The sequence below is a fragment of the Xyrauchen texanus genome, chromosome 22, assembly GCF_025860055.1.
Source record: "Xyrauchen texanus isolate HMW12.3.18 chromosome 22, RBS_HiC_50CHRs, whole genome shotgun sequence".
Taxonomy (NCBI): Eukaryota; Metazoa; Chordata; class Actinopteri; order Cypriniformes; family Catostomidae; genus Xyrauchen; species Xyrauchen texanus.
In genome coordinates, this window is record NC_068297.1 from 39,691,385 (window position 1) to 39,711,047 (window position 19,663).

A 19,663-nucleotide genomic window follows, 5' to 3' on the forward strand; every position below is an offset into this window, starting at 1 on the left:
ATGCATATAGCGGCGCCGTTTTGCGGTCCGTTCTGCATAATGCAATCTGGTCTCCGTGAATACAATCAGAGACAATGCTAACTTTAGCTCCACTAGCCTTGGAATCAGTTAACAAGCACATTCGGTAAAATATAAAGTGCGATACTTACATCTTCAGGATATAAAGCTGGAACAGGAACAGTTGGTACTGATCCATACTTGAGAATAAAAAAAAATTGAAAATCCTGCTTTATATTGACACTCATTCACAAAGCAGTCTGGTGTAAAATTATTTGCAAAAACATACACAATTTTTTTTATGTTTTGGGGCAAATTTCCTTCAAAAACAAAACATATCCACTGCGTCTTCAGGGTCTCTGATGCCGAGAGTACATGAAGACTCTTATGTTCACTTTTACAGCCAACAACAGAACACTTATGACACTTATGAAGCTGAGACATTATTCTTCTCAATGTATCTGCTCCAGCGTGGAAAAAATGGTGGACTGTGTATAGATCACTCAGGGGAGGATCTATGATAATAGGGTGGAGTCCGTCAGCAGTCGAGGGTGTGGCCTGCTCTGTGACATCACTTTAGAGCAGTAACAGAACCCGTTCATTTTGACACACTGTTTTTGATGAATAGAAATTAGGGCTGTCGATTTAACGCGTCAATTCAGTGCGATTAATTTGACAAAAAAGAATTACGCAATTAATCGCAATGCCCCCGGACCATAATAAGGAAGATTCCTGAGAAATGCAAGCTTGTATTACCACCTGTTTACTCCAGAGGGCAGTAAGTGAAATTTCAGCTCTATGAGCAATGCACAGTTTATACAGTGAAGAAAAAAATTCAGTAGTCAGAACAACACAAACATGCGTTACATGCTTGCATTCAAAACACTCGAAGGAGAGTTTTGAGTATTAAACTATATTTAACTTGACACAGTGACCTAAACATTTTATGTTTATGACGCAAAGCACCCGAGATGCTACACAAGCATGTCTGACGCAGCTGTTCATTGACGAGTCCTTAAACAAGCCCTCATAATAAATCTCCAACTAAATGACAAATTCACTTGTGAAATGGATTGCTGTGAACTGTGTGCCAATGATTGATTTATGATCAATAATATGGTAGTAAACATTACATTGTGTTCTAAAGCCGCTTTTTATATGGTCTTATCAATGATGAACTCTTCTGCTACAAGAATGTAATGCATTTGAATTATCTGAATATTTTTTATTATATATACATATATAATTTTTAAATACTAAAAATATATTAAAGATAATTATATATTGATATAAATATGTATAATCTTTATATATTGAATTATTGTTATGAGGGGCATTCTCAGCCAATATTTGTTTATGCGATTACATGCGATTAAATGCGATTAATCGCGATTAATCGGGACACCATGTAATTAATTTGATTAAAAATTTTAAACGATTGACAGCCCTAATAGAAATATAAGAAAGAGGAGTGGGGGGACTTTTATCATTGTAAGGTGGTTGTGTACACACACACACTGCCGACTCACATTTATTTACAAACACCATGTAAAAGTGAATGTTGCATAAAAGGTCCCCTTTAAAGCAAAAATCATGTTTACAGTGAAGCAATTACAATGGAACTAAACTGAGACAAAAAGCAGAAATGTAAACCATTTTTGTTAATGCACTTTCCTGAAAATATATATATATCTTGTGGCATACCTCTGCCTTCCCTACTAAGGAGGAAGCGGGAACCGGATTGAACAATCAAAAAGACTTAAATAACGCAAACATAAAAACAGCTCTGTGTGTTTCTCTCTCGAACTGACATCACTGACTCCTCCTTATCTCTCTCCCGCTGATTGGGGCAACTCAGTGCCAGGCATCCATCGTCACGGCCTGGCCACGCCCTCCTCCTTGTCACATTTACAGTATATATATAGACTGTTGCACTGATAATGATGAGTTGGCCGATGTAGTTAGTTCCTGTATTTGTCAGTTGTATGGGATGATAGTTAAACAGTGATTTATATAATGGTTGTTATATGGTTCTGTATTACTTGTTTTTATTTTAAGGTTGTGGTTTGTCTCTGTCTTATTTGTTTTTTTTTTTTCATATTGTTTGTATGGAGGTGTTTGTCATCAGATGCTGCAACAGAAATTGCTTTTGGAAGGGACAATAAAGATTTATGACATATAAAAATGCCTTATCTTTCACCCCAAAATTAAAATTCTCTCATCATTCACTCACCTTCATGTTATTCCAGATGTGTATGGCTTTCTTTCTTCAGCAGAACACATTTGAAGAAAGATAGAGAGATATCTTAGCTCAGTAGGTCCTTAAAATGCAAGTGGATGGTGATCCAACTTTTGAAGTTCCAAAAATCACAGACAGTCATCATAAACTTCATCCACACACCAACTAAACTCCAGCGGTTAATTTAATGTCCTTTAAAACGTTACGATTGCTTTTGGTGTGAACAGATCAATATTTAAGTACTTTTTTACTATAAACCATGGCTTCCGCATGTCAGCAGCAGTATGCGCATTTACAAGAGTTCACGCGGTCTCTCATGTGACATATTCGCGTTGACATGCTAAGTTATCTCACGTTTTTTCTCTCAGTTGAGTCATCCAGGATAATCAAACAAACACACCATTGTTAAAAAACATACAGATACAAATACAGATCTAAACCAAAACCAATAAAGCTTCTGTAAAGCGTTCCTCCTACTCACTTGTAAACAGCGCTGATCTTCCGGGTGTGTCGCATGTACAGAAGTTCTCGCGTGAAAATGCAAACGCTGCTAGCCGGAAGTGATGCTTCATAGTTAAAAAGGTCCTTAAATATTGATCTTTTTCACACCAAAAGTGATTGTAGCGCTTTAGAAGACATTAGTTTAACCGCTGGAGTCGTATGAATGACGTTTATGCTGACTGTCTGTTCTTTTTGGAGATTCAAAAGTCTGATCAACATCCACTTGCATTTTAAGGACCTACTGAGCTAAGATTTATTTTTTTTTCTTCAAATGTGTTCTGCGGAAGAAAGAAAGTCATTAAAATCTGGGATATCATGAGGGTGAGTAAATGATGAGAGAATTTTCATTTTTAGGTGAACTATCCCTTTAAGAAATAAAGACATATCTAAAGTACTTTCTATGGTAATTTACATTATTGGTTAAATCGAGTCATGAGTTGAGCACACATCACAAAGACTTTTCTTTGAGCCCCAACTTTCAGAGTTAGGGCATGTCAATTAAAGACTTGTCTACTTGCATGTTGCCTTATAAATAGATAATTAATCATACTTTTGTGTGTGCATACTTAGATTCTTCACGTTCAGGGAAGAAAGACAGTCGTTGCCCAACGCCTGGTTGTGATGGCACAGGTCATGTGACGGGGTTGTACCCTCATCATCGCAGTCTGTCAGGATGCCCCCATAAAGACAGAGTCCCACCAGAAAGTAAGTACACTTCACACTGTTTATAAGCATTGGTCCTACACGAGCTTGCATTCTTCGTTTCCGTCTTTGCCCTTTTATTTGCTGTCTGTGTTTGTGTATGTGGTAGTTTTCAGTGACACATTCTTCAGTTCATTATGCATGCTGTCGTCCTCCTCACTAAAAAAAATCAAGCAAACATCTAAGTAATTAGTTATGTAGGACATTTTAAACACTGTACCCTAAAAAAATTTATATCGGTGTGTTATATTTTAAAGGGGATATGTCATGAGGAATCTAATTTTCCTTGATCTTTTGACATCTTTTGACATTTTGACAGTTTATTGTACTATAAAAACTTACAGTAAGTTTCAGAACTCAAAACATCCTCCCTAGTCCAAAAAGAGCATTTATGGTCCCCAAGCTGCAAAAACGGCTCGTTTTCTTCTTCCGCGACTTCCCTACGTCACTAGGGTCCTTCCTTAATGCATGACTGCCTTCACAGCAAGAGATCATCGCCTCTTTGGTCCACCCACTGGTGCGCAGTCAGATTGAATGATAAGAAGAGATTCCTACACACACACAGAGGGACCATTGTTGTAGTTGTTATTGAACAAAAGCCCGATTCGGATGGCAATTATTTTACATGGGGACGTGAGGTAATTGCAGCATTTACAGGGGGAAGTCAGTGATTTTATTGCCGTCCGAATCTGAAATGTCTGTGTTTTTCTCCCATCTCCCGCGAGAAAATTCCCGTCCAACTTACATACCTACTGTTTTATAACAAACACCAAGGTCGTGTGGTAATTTAATTACCGTTCTAATCAGCATCTCTGAGTTTATAATCCAAAAGCTGTTTTGGAAATCATTTTTAACCTCTGCTAAGTGCCATACGTTTGTGCTGCGTGTTTGGTTACAGCTCTGGCGGTAATGGACAATTGTGAAAGTTGGAGGATTGTGTAACAGACATTTTTTAAATTATTCACAATAATAAAATTACGTGGTCGCTCCACCACAGTGAGTGGGAACTCTTAAGTAGAACGGAAAGAAAAACGAGAGCCAGATCACGTAAAGATTTGAAATAGTCCATTATTATGGTGGCAATGTAATAAAATTTGATTATATCACATTTTAGTGTATAAACCTTTACTAAATACATTTATACATAGGACTTGCATGACTACTCGTTTATACGGGTTGAGAAGTCTCAGAAAAGTTGCCGGGTTAATGTCTATATTATTTTAAATGTTTAATTTCCACTTTTTAAAAACACTGACAGATCATTCCAAATGATGACATATTTTTACCATAGCTCCTCAAATTTCATTTGAACTATCTTTACTGTCCTTGATATGTGCAGTTTCTATATCTCCTTGCGTGCGCTTATGAGAGAGAGCAGGCAAGCGGCGCAACTGAGGTGATGCAGGTGACGAAACGCGTACAGAGGACACAGTTTGTGGATTTTCCATACAACAGGCACAACTGCAATGATCGACAAAAAGTTTCACTCATCCCTCGTGATTTAATTGCCATCCGAACGCATTCATTTTATCATGAAAATGTACTTTTATTGACATCGCCCTGAGAAACAATTGCTGTCTGAAAAGGGCTTAACATAGAGATTGCGATGTTGGGGAAGATTTGTAAACGTTGTGAAAATTCACCATGTCTGCACTGCCTTCCGAAGTATGACAACATTAGGAAAGAGGGCCTAGAGTTTATTTTGAACAAAATTCCTGATCGCTTTTGTTCGGCACATTTCTCTAAGGATTCTTTTGAGAATTACTATGATTCTGATTTTGCAAAGAACCCTACATTGAAAGATGTGCCCATGAAAGACAATGGCGTAGTATACGCTAGTGGCTGCCATCTCATCTATCTCCTATTAGCCAGAACGTTCCATATTTTGCCCGAAATTAACGCATCGGGACCCCAATTGTCCAGCAGCAAAACAGTCAAGAATTATCCCCTCCCTCGGTCGAATGGGAAATTGATCAGTAGTGCGACTCCCCACCCGGCAATCATCCCATATTTCCCATTATACGGGATGCGTATTGAAGCGGCCAGACAACAGAGGTGAACACATGGGTCGACCGTCCATTACAGCTGGATACAGATTTATTAACCCTTTTACATTCGCAGGTTGTGTTAGTCTGGTGTCTCTGGACAATTTTGACTATTCTTAGCTTTGTATAGCATTATTGTATCACCAGTATAAATGGTTTCGATTGAAATTATTGTAGTAGTTTAACTCCATGCTTAACATAAATTGGGACATATAGCTTATGATTGACTGGACTTAGTGCTTTCAGGACATTTTGTAAATCTCTTCCACGTCTTCATTCTTTTATCCTTAGAAGAAATAGTTCCATTAGTGTTAGCGGAGGGTGTTTGTGCTGCAAAATGTTAGCCACTTATAACACGGTAGGCATAAAATTTTAAGCCTTAAAGGGGACAGCACAGAAAACCAAGCTTTTCAGACATAGGGTCAGAGACCCTGTTTTTGTGCAAAAACCTTTACTAACATTACACTCAAAAATGCTGGGTTAAAAAAAAATAATCTAAATTTGCTGGGCAAATCAAAATAAATTTTTACCCAGCAAAATTGGTTATTTATTCAACCCATATGCTGTTTCATTTTTACAGGAATGCTGGGTTAATTTGATCTCATAAATGGGTTAATATTTTCAGGTTGTGTTATCCTGTAAAATGATTCTAACGTAAACCACACCATAAACAAATCTGTTAACATGGCACCTCCTTTATTTTGGATTACTATTTTTTGTATGAAACATTTTGATAAGACAAAGGAAGAAATTAAGAAACACCTGGAACATTTCTTTACAAACTGCGCAATTTGTTGTTGTTGTTGTTTTTTATTTGCACCCTTTGCAAAAATGGCAACATCTGCTCAAACCGTGTCAAAGAGTGAAATCATTTCAAATGCAACCTTATTGTGATAAAGAAGATTAATTGAAATCTTTGACATCTTTAAAATGTTGTAAGTTTAACAGTTTATCCAGTGTATTAACTGTAATATGATAGCAGGAATGATCCTTCACTTTAAAAGTAATTCACTCCCAGCATGAAGACCCACAGCAGAGGTGCAGACCGCGGTATAAACAGTAATCGTAATATCACAGACATGCATGAATGCATTTATTGTTTCTGTTGATAATTACGAGGGTATATTAATAGAGGCCAGTTTAATAAGCTGGTTTGATTTCTCATTTTGTTTTAGATGCTCAATTAAACCCAGTTGAATAAACTGTAATTATTATAATCTGATGAAAGAGTTAGAGACAGGAAGGACTGTCTCCTGTATGTTTTCCTTATTCACCTTGTGCAAATCTCACATTACGTGATTCATTAAAATCCAGAAAGAATTTTGTGTGTTTTACTCACAAATGAACCAGATGGCAATCAGACTAACTGACGGCTTTCATGACAGACCCAAATTAGTTTACAAAAAGATTTATTTTTAAAGTGTCCAGATGGCAAGAGGGTTTGTGCGTTGGCACATGATGAGTTTCAAGGGCTTTTTTAGATGACCATCACTGTAATTTGCACACGACATACAATATTACACACACTTACTAAAAGATCACTTTTGTTATGCTGAGTCATTTTGTGGCAATTTTGTCATATTCCATAATGCTGTATTCATGTTCAGCCACCTTTGGAAGTTGCATTGAAAAACACATTTTGTTTTCTTACATGAAATCTAGGCACTTTATTATGATGAATTCAAGTAGAATGAGCCATATGAGGGGCGATTTCTAAATGGCATTTCTGCACACTTGAAAGGCATTTCAGGAAGAGAATGCTAATCGTAGGTTTGTTCTGAAAGTGAGCAAATGAATTCCCAAACTGAAATAATCCCGGAATGATCTAGAGACTAGAATATCATATAGACTTGGGGGGTTCTCTAAGCAATCCCCTAGAGCACCCTAGCAAATAGACACAACAACTTAGCAACCACATAGGAATACCACTTAGAACATCTTGGCAATTGAATAGAAATGCCCAGCCGCAATACCTTAGCATCTTGGCTTTGAATTTTGAACAGGGAAGTACCAATCATCTAGTTCACACACAGACATGTCTCAAAGTGCCTGGCGAGGTGTTTCGTGCACTAAGTCGGTTGAGGAAGCAGACCCCGCCTGCCGCTCTGTAATGAATATGTCAGAGAATGTTGAAGATGGTGAGGGGTTTAAAGAGGTGATAATGATGAAGATGAGCTCAGGTGGAGCACTGGTCTGCCCGTCCCCTCCACACACCCTACTGCTGGGCACTATTGATCATTAATGTAATTGCTGTTGGCAGGGAGTTTAGACGCTCATGGACTGTTCTGGAGAACACAAAGAAAAGGCTATTTAAAGACTAATAACAGAGTAAGGAATAATAGTGCTTCACTTGTGAGAGATGTAGTGTTGGTGCTGTCTGCTGTGATTTCATTGATTGCTGACATGTTTCTACTGCAAACGACAGACAAATACAGCACTGAAATAATCAACAGCCACACCAGCTAACAGCACATGACTGGATGCATGAGGCAACTTCAGCTGACAGCTTCAGCAGATGATCAGAATGAAATCAGCATCAGAGTCTATCTGCATTATTCACAACTGACCGCACTGACATGTTCAACGAAGCATCAGATTTGACTTTAAACATCTTCAAGATAGTAACAGGGAATCCAATGAGAGAACAGAATAGAGTAGAATAGATTAGAAGTAGTAACGGAATCTATTGAGATAGTGGAATTACAAAAGAATAGAATAAACAACATAAAAAATAAAATAAATAAAAGAAGTAGTAATAGGGAATCTAATAAGAAAGAGGAATCATAATAGAATAGACATAAAAAAGACAGAGAATAAAATAGAAAAGTCCATAATAAAACAATATCAAACAGATAGAACAATAGAATTTATCTAAATAAATTACACACAAAAATGACAAAATATAAAAACAATAAAATAGAATAGAATTAGTAATAGGGAATCTAATAATAAAGAGGAATTACAGTAGAACAAAATAGAATAACAAAGCAGAATAGAATAGAATGTAAAAACACAGAAGAGTAGAATAGATGTAGAAACGGAATCTAATGTGGAATTAGAACAGAACAGAATAGACATCATAGAAAAGAACAGAATTCCCAGAATTACAATAGAACAAAATAGAATGTACATCTTAGTATAAAACAGACAGAGAATGTAATGGAATAGAAGTAGTAACAAGAAATCTAATACATAGTGGAATTATATTAGAATAGAATAGAGTAGCATAGACTAGAATATAATAGAATTACATTGACATTATATACTAAAATACACAGATAATAGAATAGAATACACATCATAGAATACAACAGACAGATTACATTACAATAGAATAGAAGTAGTAACAGGAAAACTCACAAAATAATAAAAATAGAATAGAATAGAATGGACATCATATGACAGAACAGACAGAATTAAATAGAAGCAGTAACAGGTAATCTAATAAAATAATGGAATTAGAATAGAATAGAAAATAGGAAATACATAATTTTCTAGGACAGACTGAATAGGATATAAGTATTAACAGGGAATTTAATAAGGTAATGAAAATAGAATAGAATAGAAGTTGTGAAAGGGAATCTAATAAAATAATGGCATTAGAATAGAATAGAAAACAATAGAATATGCATCATATAATAGAACAGACAGAATTTAATAGAATATAAATAGTAACAGTTAATCTGATAAGAAAATGAAATTATAATAGAATAGAATAGAAGTAGTAAAAGGGAATCTAATAAGATTGTGGAATATGGATAGAAAATACATCATTTTCTAGGACAGACTGAATAGAAAATAAGTATTAACAGGGAATTTAATAAGGTAATGAAAATAGAATAGAATAGAAGTTGTGACAGGGAATCCAATAAAATAATGGATTTAGAATAGATTAGAAAACAATAGAATAGAATAGAATAGGCATCATATAATAGAACAGACAGAATTTAATATAATATAAATAGTAACAGTTAATCTGAAAAGAAAATGAAATTATAATGGAATAGAATAGAATAGAATAGAAGTAGTAAAAGGGAATCTAATAAGATTGTGGAATATGGATTGAAAATACTTCATTTTCTAGAACTCACTGAATAGAATTAACAGGGAATTTAATAAGGTAATAAAAATAGAATAGAATAGAAGTTGTGACAGGGAATCTAATAAGATAGTCGAATTAGAATAGAAATACAGACTAGAATAGACTCAATATTATACTGTAGAAGCACTAACAGGGAATTTAATAAGGTAATGAAAATAGAATAGAATAGAATGCTCATATCTTATTTGTGCACAGTCTCACACTGCATGGCGCACGTGCATGCGACTGTTCTTCCATTAGCAGTTCTTTGCATGCTGCTGTTTGATGTGTATAATTCTGAGTGTGTTGGTGATAATGAAGAGTGTTTCACACTAATGCAGATGACTAACTGTGGGCCTCTAACTCCAAATCTTCAACCCTGTTTCTCTCGCCTGCTGTCAAGTTCTTGCAATGTATGAGAATGTTCTTAAGTGCCCTACGCCTGGCTGCACGGGCCGGGGTCATGTCAACAGCAACAGAAACTCGCACAGGAGGTGAGTTCCCATCTGTCTGAGAGAAACAACTGAGATTTATTGTAAACATAGCTTACATTTCTTTCCTTTCACATTATCCATATTTATAAGTGTTGCTTGCTTAATATTACTATTGCTCATACTTGAGGTTAGGGATTTGACTCATTTGACCAGTCCAACCATTGGCAAGACAGGATGGAAGGGACAGTAGGAGTGTTTGGCAAACCTGTTTAAAAAGTCATTCTTTTTTGGTGCCATTACTGGCGCAGTAATTACTCACTTCACCTTTAAGCTGCTGATGTCAGCACAGGACGACATTCATTCATTTAACAGTTGCGCAGTGATCGGATATTAATAGTGTGTGTTTCTCTTTTCCAAAAAATCTGCTCACTGCCGATATGAAGTATAGGCTACTACAAATGCTTATTCTCTCGTAAGCACCTTTATAAGCATCACATTCTCAGCATGTTGATTTTATCGGGCTGTTGAAATGAGTTATGCGTCGTCCTCTTCACCCTGATATTTTGGGATTGAGTTGCAGTAATGTGCCACAGTAATGCTCTCAGCAGATGCTGTGGGCCGCGTCAGCCATTAACACCTCACTGACACTCTGCCAGGGGAGACTCATGCTCCAGACGCCCGCAGTAGACCCCTGAACCACACGCCACACATTCACACACGCACGCACAAACACACACACACTCACCTCACTTGTAATTGCAAGAGTGAAAATACATTTCCTGCGGCCCAGTGGCAACCTGGCAGCTTGCTTCATGTCATGGACACTAAACTGACACTCACAACCACTCGTTATCATACCACACCTTCAACAGCCTTTCATGTCTCTTTTCCCAGAGCTCACGGTACTATACACATGATTTGATAACGCTTTACATTAATGTTCCCTTTATGAAAGGTTATGAAAGGCTCACTTGTGTTGTCAGTTTCCCTGTCACATTGATGTCAAAAGAATGGTTTTAACTAGTCCTAGTTACCTAAAGATCTCTGTAAAAACACTTTTCAGGTCTTCACGCTCATTCGCAGCATATATCAAATAATTAAGCCCGATGACCATTACTAACACCAACCATTACAACCATACTAAACTTATACATGTTGGTAACTCCTTAATAAATTCTTCATGTGTCTACTTTTCATTGAGGTATATTTTCATAGGTTACTGATGTTAAGTAAGTGTTATTAAGCATTTATAACATGTGAATTTATAACGATGCGCACAGACGATGACGCCGTCTGCAAATCGAGAAAATCTGACCTGGATTATGACAAAATTTACATCACACACCCTTTGCACGGAGCGATCCGCAACGTAGTCACTCAAAATATACTTTGGCCTTAAGGGTCAAAGAGAGGGTAAAAACATTTAAATTTAAAGAGAACTTTGCACTTTTTGGTGCATCATAAGCAGGGGTGGAAAGAGTACTGAAAAATAATACTCAAGTAGAAGTACTGTTACTTCCCAAAAAATGTAGTGTGAGTAGAGTAAAGGTAGCTGTTCTAAAAACTACTCAAGTAAGAGTAAAAGAGTAGCTTACTCATGAGTAAAAAGGAATAATTCACCCAAAAATGTACTCACCCTCATGCCATACTGGATGTGCATGACTTTCTTCTGCAGAACACAAATTATGATTTTTAGAAGAATATCTCAGCTCTTTTGGTCCATATGTGTGAATCGAAAGTGAATCATGCTAAAATATTGAAGCTCCACAAATCACATAAATTAGCATAAAAGTAGTCTAATCCATGTGCCTCCAGTGGTTTAATCCATGTCTTCAGAAGCAATATGAAAGATGTGGTGAGAAATGGATCACTATTTAATTCCTTTTTTACTATTAATTCTCCTCCCTGCTCAGTCAATCTCCACTTTAACTTTTACTTTCTTGTGGTTTTGGTGATTCACTTTCTTCATGCAAATCGCCACCTGCTGGCAGAGAGAAGAATTTATAGCAAAAGAATGACTTAAATATTGATCTGTTTCTCACCCACACCTGTCAACTGGAGTTTTATGTATGACTTTTATGCTGCTTTTATGTGCTTTTTGGAGCGTCCAAATTTTGGTACCCCTTCATTTACATTTAATGGACCTAAAAAGCTGAAATATTCTTCATCAATCTTCATTTGTGTTCTGAAGAAAGTCAGATGGCATGAGGATGAGTAAATGATAAGAGAATTTTAATTTTTGTGTGAAATATTTAGGGGGCCACATTGTCCTCCTTTTGAGATACTATGTTCAACAATGATTTAGTTCTTGTATCTTTTAAGCCCAGAAATACTTGTGTTCTCATTCTCATGCATGATGCACAATTTACTGAAGTTTGTGACTGGTGGAATGTTCTGCTGAAGTATTGCTCTGCAAATGTTGATACTTTTCTCTCTTTATAAAGACTAAGCATAATTATAAATGATTTTATCATCTCTATTTTTCTGGTAATTTATTATACCAAATAACACATTCGCTACATCAGGGATCGTATTATTTAAAAAACTTGTCACTGTTATATTCTATTACATTAATACTTTTAAAGATACTCAAGTTATTCGGCCAACAGCAGAGAGTGGTTTTCTCATTTCCTTGTTATTGTTGTTTGATTAATAACCTTTATATAACAGAGCCTACAAGACAGTGATCAATTCTGTTACATGTACATTTCAATCCGACATTTTGATGCAAATATGCTTTTTGTCCCACTGTTTAAATTCACTTTAGACATAAACGACTGCGTTTACATTACATCCTCATCAAGATGAGCATTGGTGGAATTATAAAGTGTATTTGATCATTTAGCTGCGAACCGGCAATAGCGCTCAAACATTAGCCGCCTGTCAACCAACCAGTGGTGCTCTTGCTATCACGATTGATGTAATGAATGTTCTAGATTGAAAACATAGTCTAAATATAGAAAACTACTAAACATTTTGATCGAGGACATCTCTCTTTTTCCGATAAACATCTAGATCATATTATTCCCCAGCCCTATTGATAACATTGCATTAATCTCTCACAGCTGCCCAATAATCCCAATAATAAGAAAGTTAAATTACAGGCTACATTATAGACACACAGAATCTAGTAAGGAGAAATATAAAATTTACCTCGATATGTTTCTTCAAATTATAGGCAGGATTAATGCTGATATCTGTCTTGAGCAAGTTAAACTCACATGACACGATCATGCAATTGGCCTTTTTCACTGTGAAAAGTCCTTCCATGTTCAGGTGTTGAACTGTGATTGAGGCATTCTCCACAATTTGCGCCAGATCTGCAGCTGGTGTTAAAGTTTTTTTAAGTGTGATTTGACGGGAGTCACGAGACTCTCCCTAGCCAATCATGTTGATAGATAAAAATAAAATAAGGACAGGGATGTAGCGAACACAGGTGGTGGGAAAATTAAAAGTAGAAGTCCAGTTACAGCACTTAAAATACACTCAAGTAAAAGTAAAAGTATAAAAGTTTTTAAATACTTAAAAAAGTTAAATTCTTGTGAAAAAGTAGTTAATTACAGTATCGTGAGTATTTGTAGTTTGTTACTTTACACCCCTGATCATAAGTGAAGCTAAGGTAGAAACAATAATAATAATAAAAATAAATGTATGATTTCATATAATAAACTTTCTTTTGTTGCTTTCAGCCTGTCAGGGTGCCCGATAGCAGCTGCTGAAAAACTGGCCAAATTCCACGAGAAACACCCGTCCTGTGACGGAATCAAATCCAGCCAGGCTTCAGACCGGGTGCTCAGGTAACAAACACAGAGAGGTCAGAATTTAAATTTAAAACCCAATATTTAAGGGTTCCAGGTTTGATCACAATATAATCATGTCCAACAGTAATTTTATCACACTGAAGTCATGTTAACACATGTTTTGTCTTGTGACAATACTTTTGAAAAAGTGTGTATTTTAACGTTTACAGACTGGCCCCATTCACTTTCATTCTAAGCCCCTTATTCTAACCTCGATTTTTGACTTTTGTTAAATATTATTTTCTGTGAATATCAACATGCTACAAATGCTATCGATTGAGCTTAACTTGTACTGAACCTGGAACATTCCTTCCATTCCCAGCGGTCCCAGTGCAATAATGGAATACTGTAGAAGCTGCAGTTTCATTTAAAATGTACAGTTTTAATTAACATTTTTCACATTCATCATTAGTTATTTATTTCCCATCACAGAGTTTTATCTTGGACTGAAAATACTTTATTAATTCATGACCACCTTATGGGTTAACGTCTAGGTTACGTATGTAACCTCCGTTCCCCGATGGAGTGAATGAGACGTTGTGTCAGAGAAGCGACACTAGGGGTCTCTCTTGAGCGCCGATATCCACCTCTGATCTATGAAAAAAGGCCAATGAGAGTTGGCAGCCGGTATTTGCATGTCCCGCCCCCGGACATACGGGTATTTAAGCGGCGCAAATACGGGAGTTCATTCAGGATTTTTCTGAGGAGCCGGAAATGGTCAGGCCACAACAGTGGCTCGGCTCAGCGACGTGGCGGGGAAGACACATGAAATCGGGGAACGGAGGTTACATACGTAAACTAGACGTTCCCCTTCTGTCGCTCTCTCCACGTTGTGTCAGAGAACTGTATCAGACTGCACGTACCCTTCCCCAATGCCCCATTCAAGCCATCAGAATCCTTTTTGTTACCCTGGAGGGGGGAACAAGGTGATGGCCGACAACCTGGGAACGGGCCAGCCTGGCTGGGCCTCTTTTCTCTCTACGTATGCAACTACGGCCGGGGCCCTTACACGCATTTAGGGAAGGGGGTCTTAGCCCTTCTTTCAGGGGGAGAAGACCCTGTGGAGGCCACACCTACCCGGCAGGGGAGGCAAAGAGTGGCAAATGCATCACATGGCCTGCTAGGACCTATGTGGAAAAGTTGGTACGGTGGTAGATCCAGCCTCGTAGAGGGGGGAAGCATACAGCACGGCGACCGAGGCAGCTGTAACTGCCTAAGGGAGACACGGGGGTCCGCTCGTGAGGGGACAGTACCGCGGAATTACACACAGGGGGAGTCCGAGCAGGAGGCCTTACCTGTGGAGCACCTATTCCAGTACAGGGTAGCCTTGGGGTACCCGTAGTGGCTTGGGTCAGCGAGTTCCTCCGCTGAACTGCGGACCCAAAAGGGCTAGGGAGGAGTCAACCAGCGACCCGAAGATGGGGTCTCCTGGGAACAGAGGCGCACTATTTTACCTCGGCTGAGGGAAAGGGCGCTAGGCGCAAGTGATTCACCTGGTCAGAACGTCAGCGTGTTACCGAGTTCTACGGGCTCGGGCCTGAGAAAACACGGGACGATACTGACTCAACACGGAGGTTGTAAAACCTCGAGAAAGTGTTAGGTGTTGCCCACCCTGCTGCTCTGCAGATGTCTGCTAGGGAGGTGCCCCTGGTCAGTGCCCATGAGGACGCAACACCCCTAGTGGAGTGAGCTCGGACCCGCAAGTGGGGGACGGCCTGGGTGTGATAAGCCAATGAAATGGCGTCGACAACCCAGTGGGCAAGCCTCTGTTTGGAGACAGCGTTCCCTTTCCGCTGTCCCCCGAAGGGAGACTGGACACAGCAACGAAAGGGTTGGGTCTGCCTCCTCCCGGGGCAGCGTTTGCAGGTTCACTACCTGATCTCTGAAGGGTATGGTAGAAACCTTGGGCACATAGCCCGGTCGCGGTCTTAGGATCACGTATGTGTCGCTAACAGAGAACGCTTGCAGGTCCCCGACCCTCTTGATGGAGGCGAGCGCAATCAGCAGGGCAGTCTTAAGAGCCTGCACTCTCCGCCGGGTTAAGCTTTGTCTTGACAGCGCGTCCGCTATCACATTGAGGTTGACTGGGATGTGTGTGGCGTGCAGTGACTTGAGTCACTGCTGACTCCAAAGGAGGAGACGACGGGCGAGCTGTGACATGTGGAGGGAGCGTACTCCGCCTTGGCGATTTATGTAGGCTACGACCGTGGTGCTGTCTGTCCTGACTAGGACGTGTTTGTCTCGAATTAACGGGAGAAACTTCCTCAGGGCAAAGAAAACAGCCAGCAGCTCTAGGCAGTTGATGTGCCAACGCAGCGGGGCCCGGTTCCAACGGCCTGCGGCTGCGTGCCCGTTGCACACGGCGCCCCAACCCAATTTGGAGGTGTCGGTTGTGACCAGAACGCGTCGGGACACCTGCTGCAAGGGTACCCCTGCCCGTAGAAAGCAGAGGTCTGTCCAGGGTTTGAGGGTTTGGCGGCAGGCGGTGGTAACTTTCACATTGTGCGTGCCGCGGCGCCATGCTCGTCTCGGGACTCAAGTCTGGAGCCAGTGCTGAAGTGGTCTCATATGCATCAACCCCAGCGGCGCGGCCGCCGCGGAGGATGCCATATGCCCCAGGAGCTGTTGGAATCGTTTTAGAGGGACCACGGTACCTGGCTTGAGGGAAGCGAGGCATTTCAGCACCGACTGAGCATGCTCGTTGGAGAGACGTGCTGTCATTGAGACTGAGTCTAACTCCAAACCGAGAAGAGAGATGCTCTGGACTGGGGTGAGCTTGCTCTTTTCCCAGTTGACCTGAAGCCCCAAACAGCTGAGGTGCCGGAGCACCTGGTCTCTGTGCGCGCATAGTAACTCTCGCGAGGGGGCCAGGATGAGCCAGTCGTCGAGGTAATTGAGTATGCGTATGCCGGCTTCTCGGAGCGGGGCAAGAGCTGCCTCTGCGACTTTCGTGAAGACGCGAGGAGACAGAGACAGGCCGAAGGGGAGAAATTTGTACTGATATGCCTGGCCGTCGAACGCGAACCATAGAAAGGGTCGATGTTGAGGGCGAATCGAGACGTGGAAGTACGCGTCCTTCAGGTCTACTGCTGCGAACCAATCTAGATGCCGGACGCCAGATAGAATTTGTTTCTGGGTGAGCATTTTGAACGGGAGTTTGGACAGGGTCCGATTGAAAACTCGCAGGTCCAAGATCAGTCGTAAGCCGCCGCCTTTCTTGGGTACAACGAAGTAAGGGCTGTAGAAACCCTTCTTCGTTTCAGTTGGAGGGGCAGGCTCTATCGCGTCCTTGATTAGAAGGGAGGCGATTTCTTTGTGCAGGGACTGGGCATGTTCGCCGTGTACTGCGGAAAAATGAATGCACACGCAGGGGGGCGGAGGCCTGGCAAACTGAATTGCGTAACCGAGTTGAATGGTCCGGTGCAGCCAGCGTGACGGGCTGTGCAGTGAAAGCCACGCCTCTAAGCTCCGTACTAGGTGCACCAAGGGGACGAGTATTTTGGACGTACCCGGCAGGGCTTCGCAGCGGTGCGGAACAGCTAATGCGGTGTTGGGAGGCAGTTAAGCCGCCCGAGGCTGCGGTGCTGAGAATAGACTCAAAGCACTTACCTTGCTCCACGCATTCGGCAGGGGGCGGGTTCGTGACTGAGGAGGAGGTCTGATTTTTGCGTCCTCTGGACTCCTCTGAACCGGCCGGCCGGGGAACAGTCGTGGGGCTGAAGGCGGGGATGCCGTGTCCAGGAAGCCGGGACTGTTGAGGCCTGAAAGCAGAGTGCCGTGAGAACGGCATTTGCGGGCCATGTGACCCAGAGACAAAGGAAATAGCTCTTTTATTGAGAATTTGTGTACCGCAGCCCCTGTTGGGGGGTGCGACAAATGAAAAAACACAAGATTCTCCTCCCGGCCCTCCACCGGGGGACGGAGCGGTCTTACCACCTCCTGAGCTAACGTCTTGGACTCTGGGTGGGCTGTCTCAGGAGCGCCTGGGAGACTTCCGGTTCCTCGAGGGGGTCCGTGAGACTGGGGGCGTGCGCTTCCCGTGGTTGGCTCGATGCTGGGGCTGAGAGCTGGGCCCGGGTTATGGCGGAGCAGAAGTTTTCCTGGCCGTGGAAAGACGACCTCGGCGAGCAGACGGGGCATGAGCCGTAGCGGCAGGTTTGCGGCGAGGCATGATGTGAGAGATGGCCTCCATCTGTTTCTTCACCAGGGAGAACGGGCAAAGTCCTCGACGGTGTCGCCGAAGAGGCCAAACTGGGAGACAGGAGCGTTGAGGAAGCGAGTCTTGTCTGCTTCACGCATCTTGACCATGTTCAGCCATTGTTGACGCTCCTGGACCACGAGCGTGGCCATCGCCTGCAACGAGCGCATGCGCTGTGACCTTCGTCGCTCTCAGGGCGAGGTCGGTCGCTGAGCGCAGTTCCTGCAGCGTGTCGGGATCAGGACCACCCCTGTGCATGTTTCGTAGTGCCTTGGCTTGATGGACCTGCAGGAGAGCCATGGCATGCATGGCGGAAGCAGCGCATCCGGTGGCGCTGTAGGCCTTTGCGGTCAGCAAGGATGTTGCTGTACAGGTCCGGGAAGGGAGTACAGGGCGGCCCCGCCAGGTGGTAGGGCTTCCGGGGCATAAGTGGAGCACAACTGCCCTGTCCACCTGGGGAATCCCCATGTACCCGTGGCGCGCTCCGCCGCCGAGGGTGGCGAGGGCGGATGAGCAGGTGGCGGTGTGATGAGTGGAGAGGGGTGCTCTCCACAAAGACGTCAGCTCATCATGCACTTCCGGGAAGAACGGGACTGGGGTGGGACGAGGCTGTGAGCGGCGTCCAGACCCCAGGAACCAGTCGTCCAGCAGTGATGGCTGTGGGGAGGATGGAGGGTTCCAATCCAAGCCCATGCTAGTGGCTGCCCGGGAAAGCATGTCGGTCATCTGCGCGTCGGCCTCAGCCTGGGCGGGCAGGCCCGAAAGCGGCAGCCCAGGGGAGTCCTCAGCATCAGATACCGCGCCCTCCGATGCCGGGGAACTCATCGGCTTCGGTGTCAGGAGGGTAGGCGGACTGGCTGTAAGGCGAGTCGCCATCACCTCGGAGACAGACGGGAGTCAACGAGCGTGCCGGGGTGCTGGTGGTCCGTGGGGGCATACCCGGCGGAGCTGCACCCGCTGCCATCCCCAAATCGCCTCCATCGCCAACCGCATCGTCCTCAATCCCGTGGGAATAAGGAGCAACATGGGGGGCGGCTGGAGTGGCTTGCTTACGGTTGTAAGCAAGCCGCGACCGCAACGTTGTCATGGTCATGTTCTCGCAGTGAGAACATGAACCATCCACAAACGCAGCCTCGGTGTGATCGCTACCCAGTCCGTCTGAAGCGGAGTGCACTCTACCGCATCCAGGAACAACACAGGGGTGGAAAGGCATCTTTATAAAGACGCGTCCTTAAAAGGACGTTCAACGCCGCTGTGTTTTGCTCTTTTAGAGGAAATTACTCTTTTAAATAAAATCCCTCTTTTATGAAAAAAACTCGTGAGAGTTTTTTAATCTGCAACTGTCGATGCACCCAGGGGCAGGAATGCACAGCCGTGCAAACAGGAGAAAGCCGCTGTTGTGCGCCGTAGACTCCAACAGCATGCAGCAGAGGAATGTCAGGAACTCGGTGTGTAACACGCAGCAACTGCAGACACGACCATCGGCTCCGAAGAAATTTTCTGAATGAACTCCCATATTTGCGCCGCTTAAATACCCGTATGTCCGGGGGCGGGACATGCAAATACCGGCTGCCAACTCTCATTGGCCTTTTTTCATAGATCAGAGGTGGATATCGGCGCTCAAGAGAGACCCCTAGTGTCGCTTCTCTGGCACAACGTGGAGAGA

General features: G+C 42.2%; 1 protein-coding gene across 3 annotated transcripts in view; it reads left to right on the forward strand.

Annotated features, from left to right (window-relative positions):
* LOC127662858 (myelin transcription factor 1-like protein) overlaps positions 1-19,663 on the forward strand; it is a 169,038-nt gene that overhangs the window by 88,746 nt on the left and 60,629 nt on the right. For all 3 annotated transcript variants that reach the window (XM_052154236.1, XM_052154235.1, XM_052154237.1), the window contains exons 7-9: positions 3,308-3,442; positions 9,969-10,059; positions 13,689-13,796. In XM_052154236.1, the coding sequence (XP_052010196.1) occupies positions 3,308-3,442; positions 9,969-10,059; positions 13,689-13,796 (334 nt within the window). The remainder of the gene's footprint in view (positions 1-3,307; positions 3,443-9,968; positions 10,060-13,688; positions 13,797-19,663) is intronic.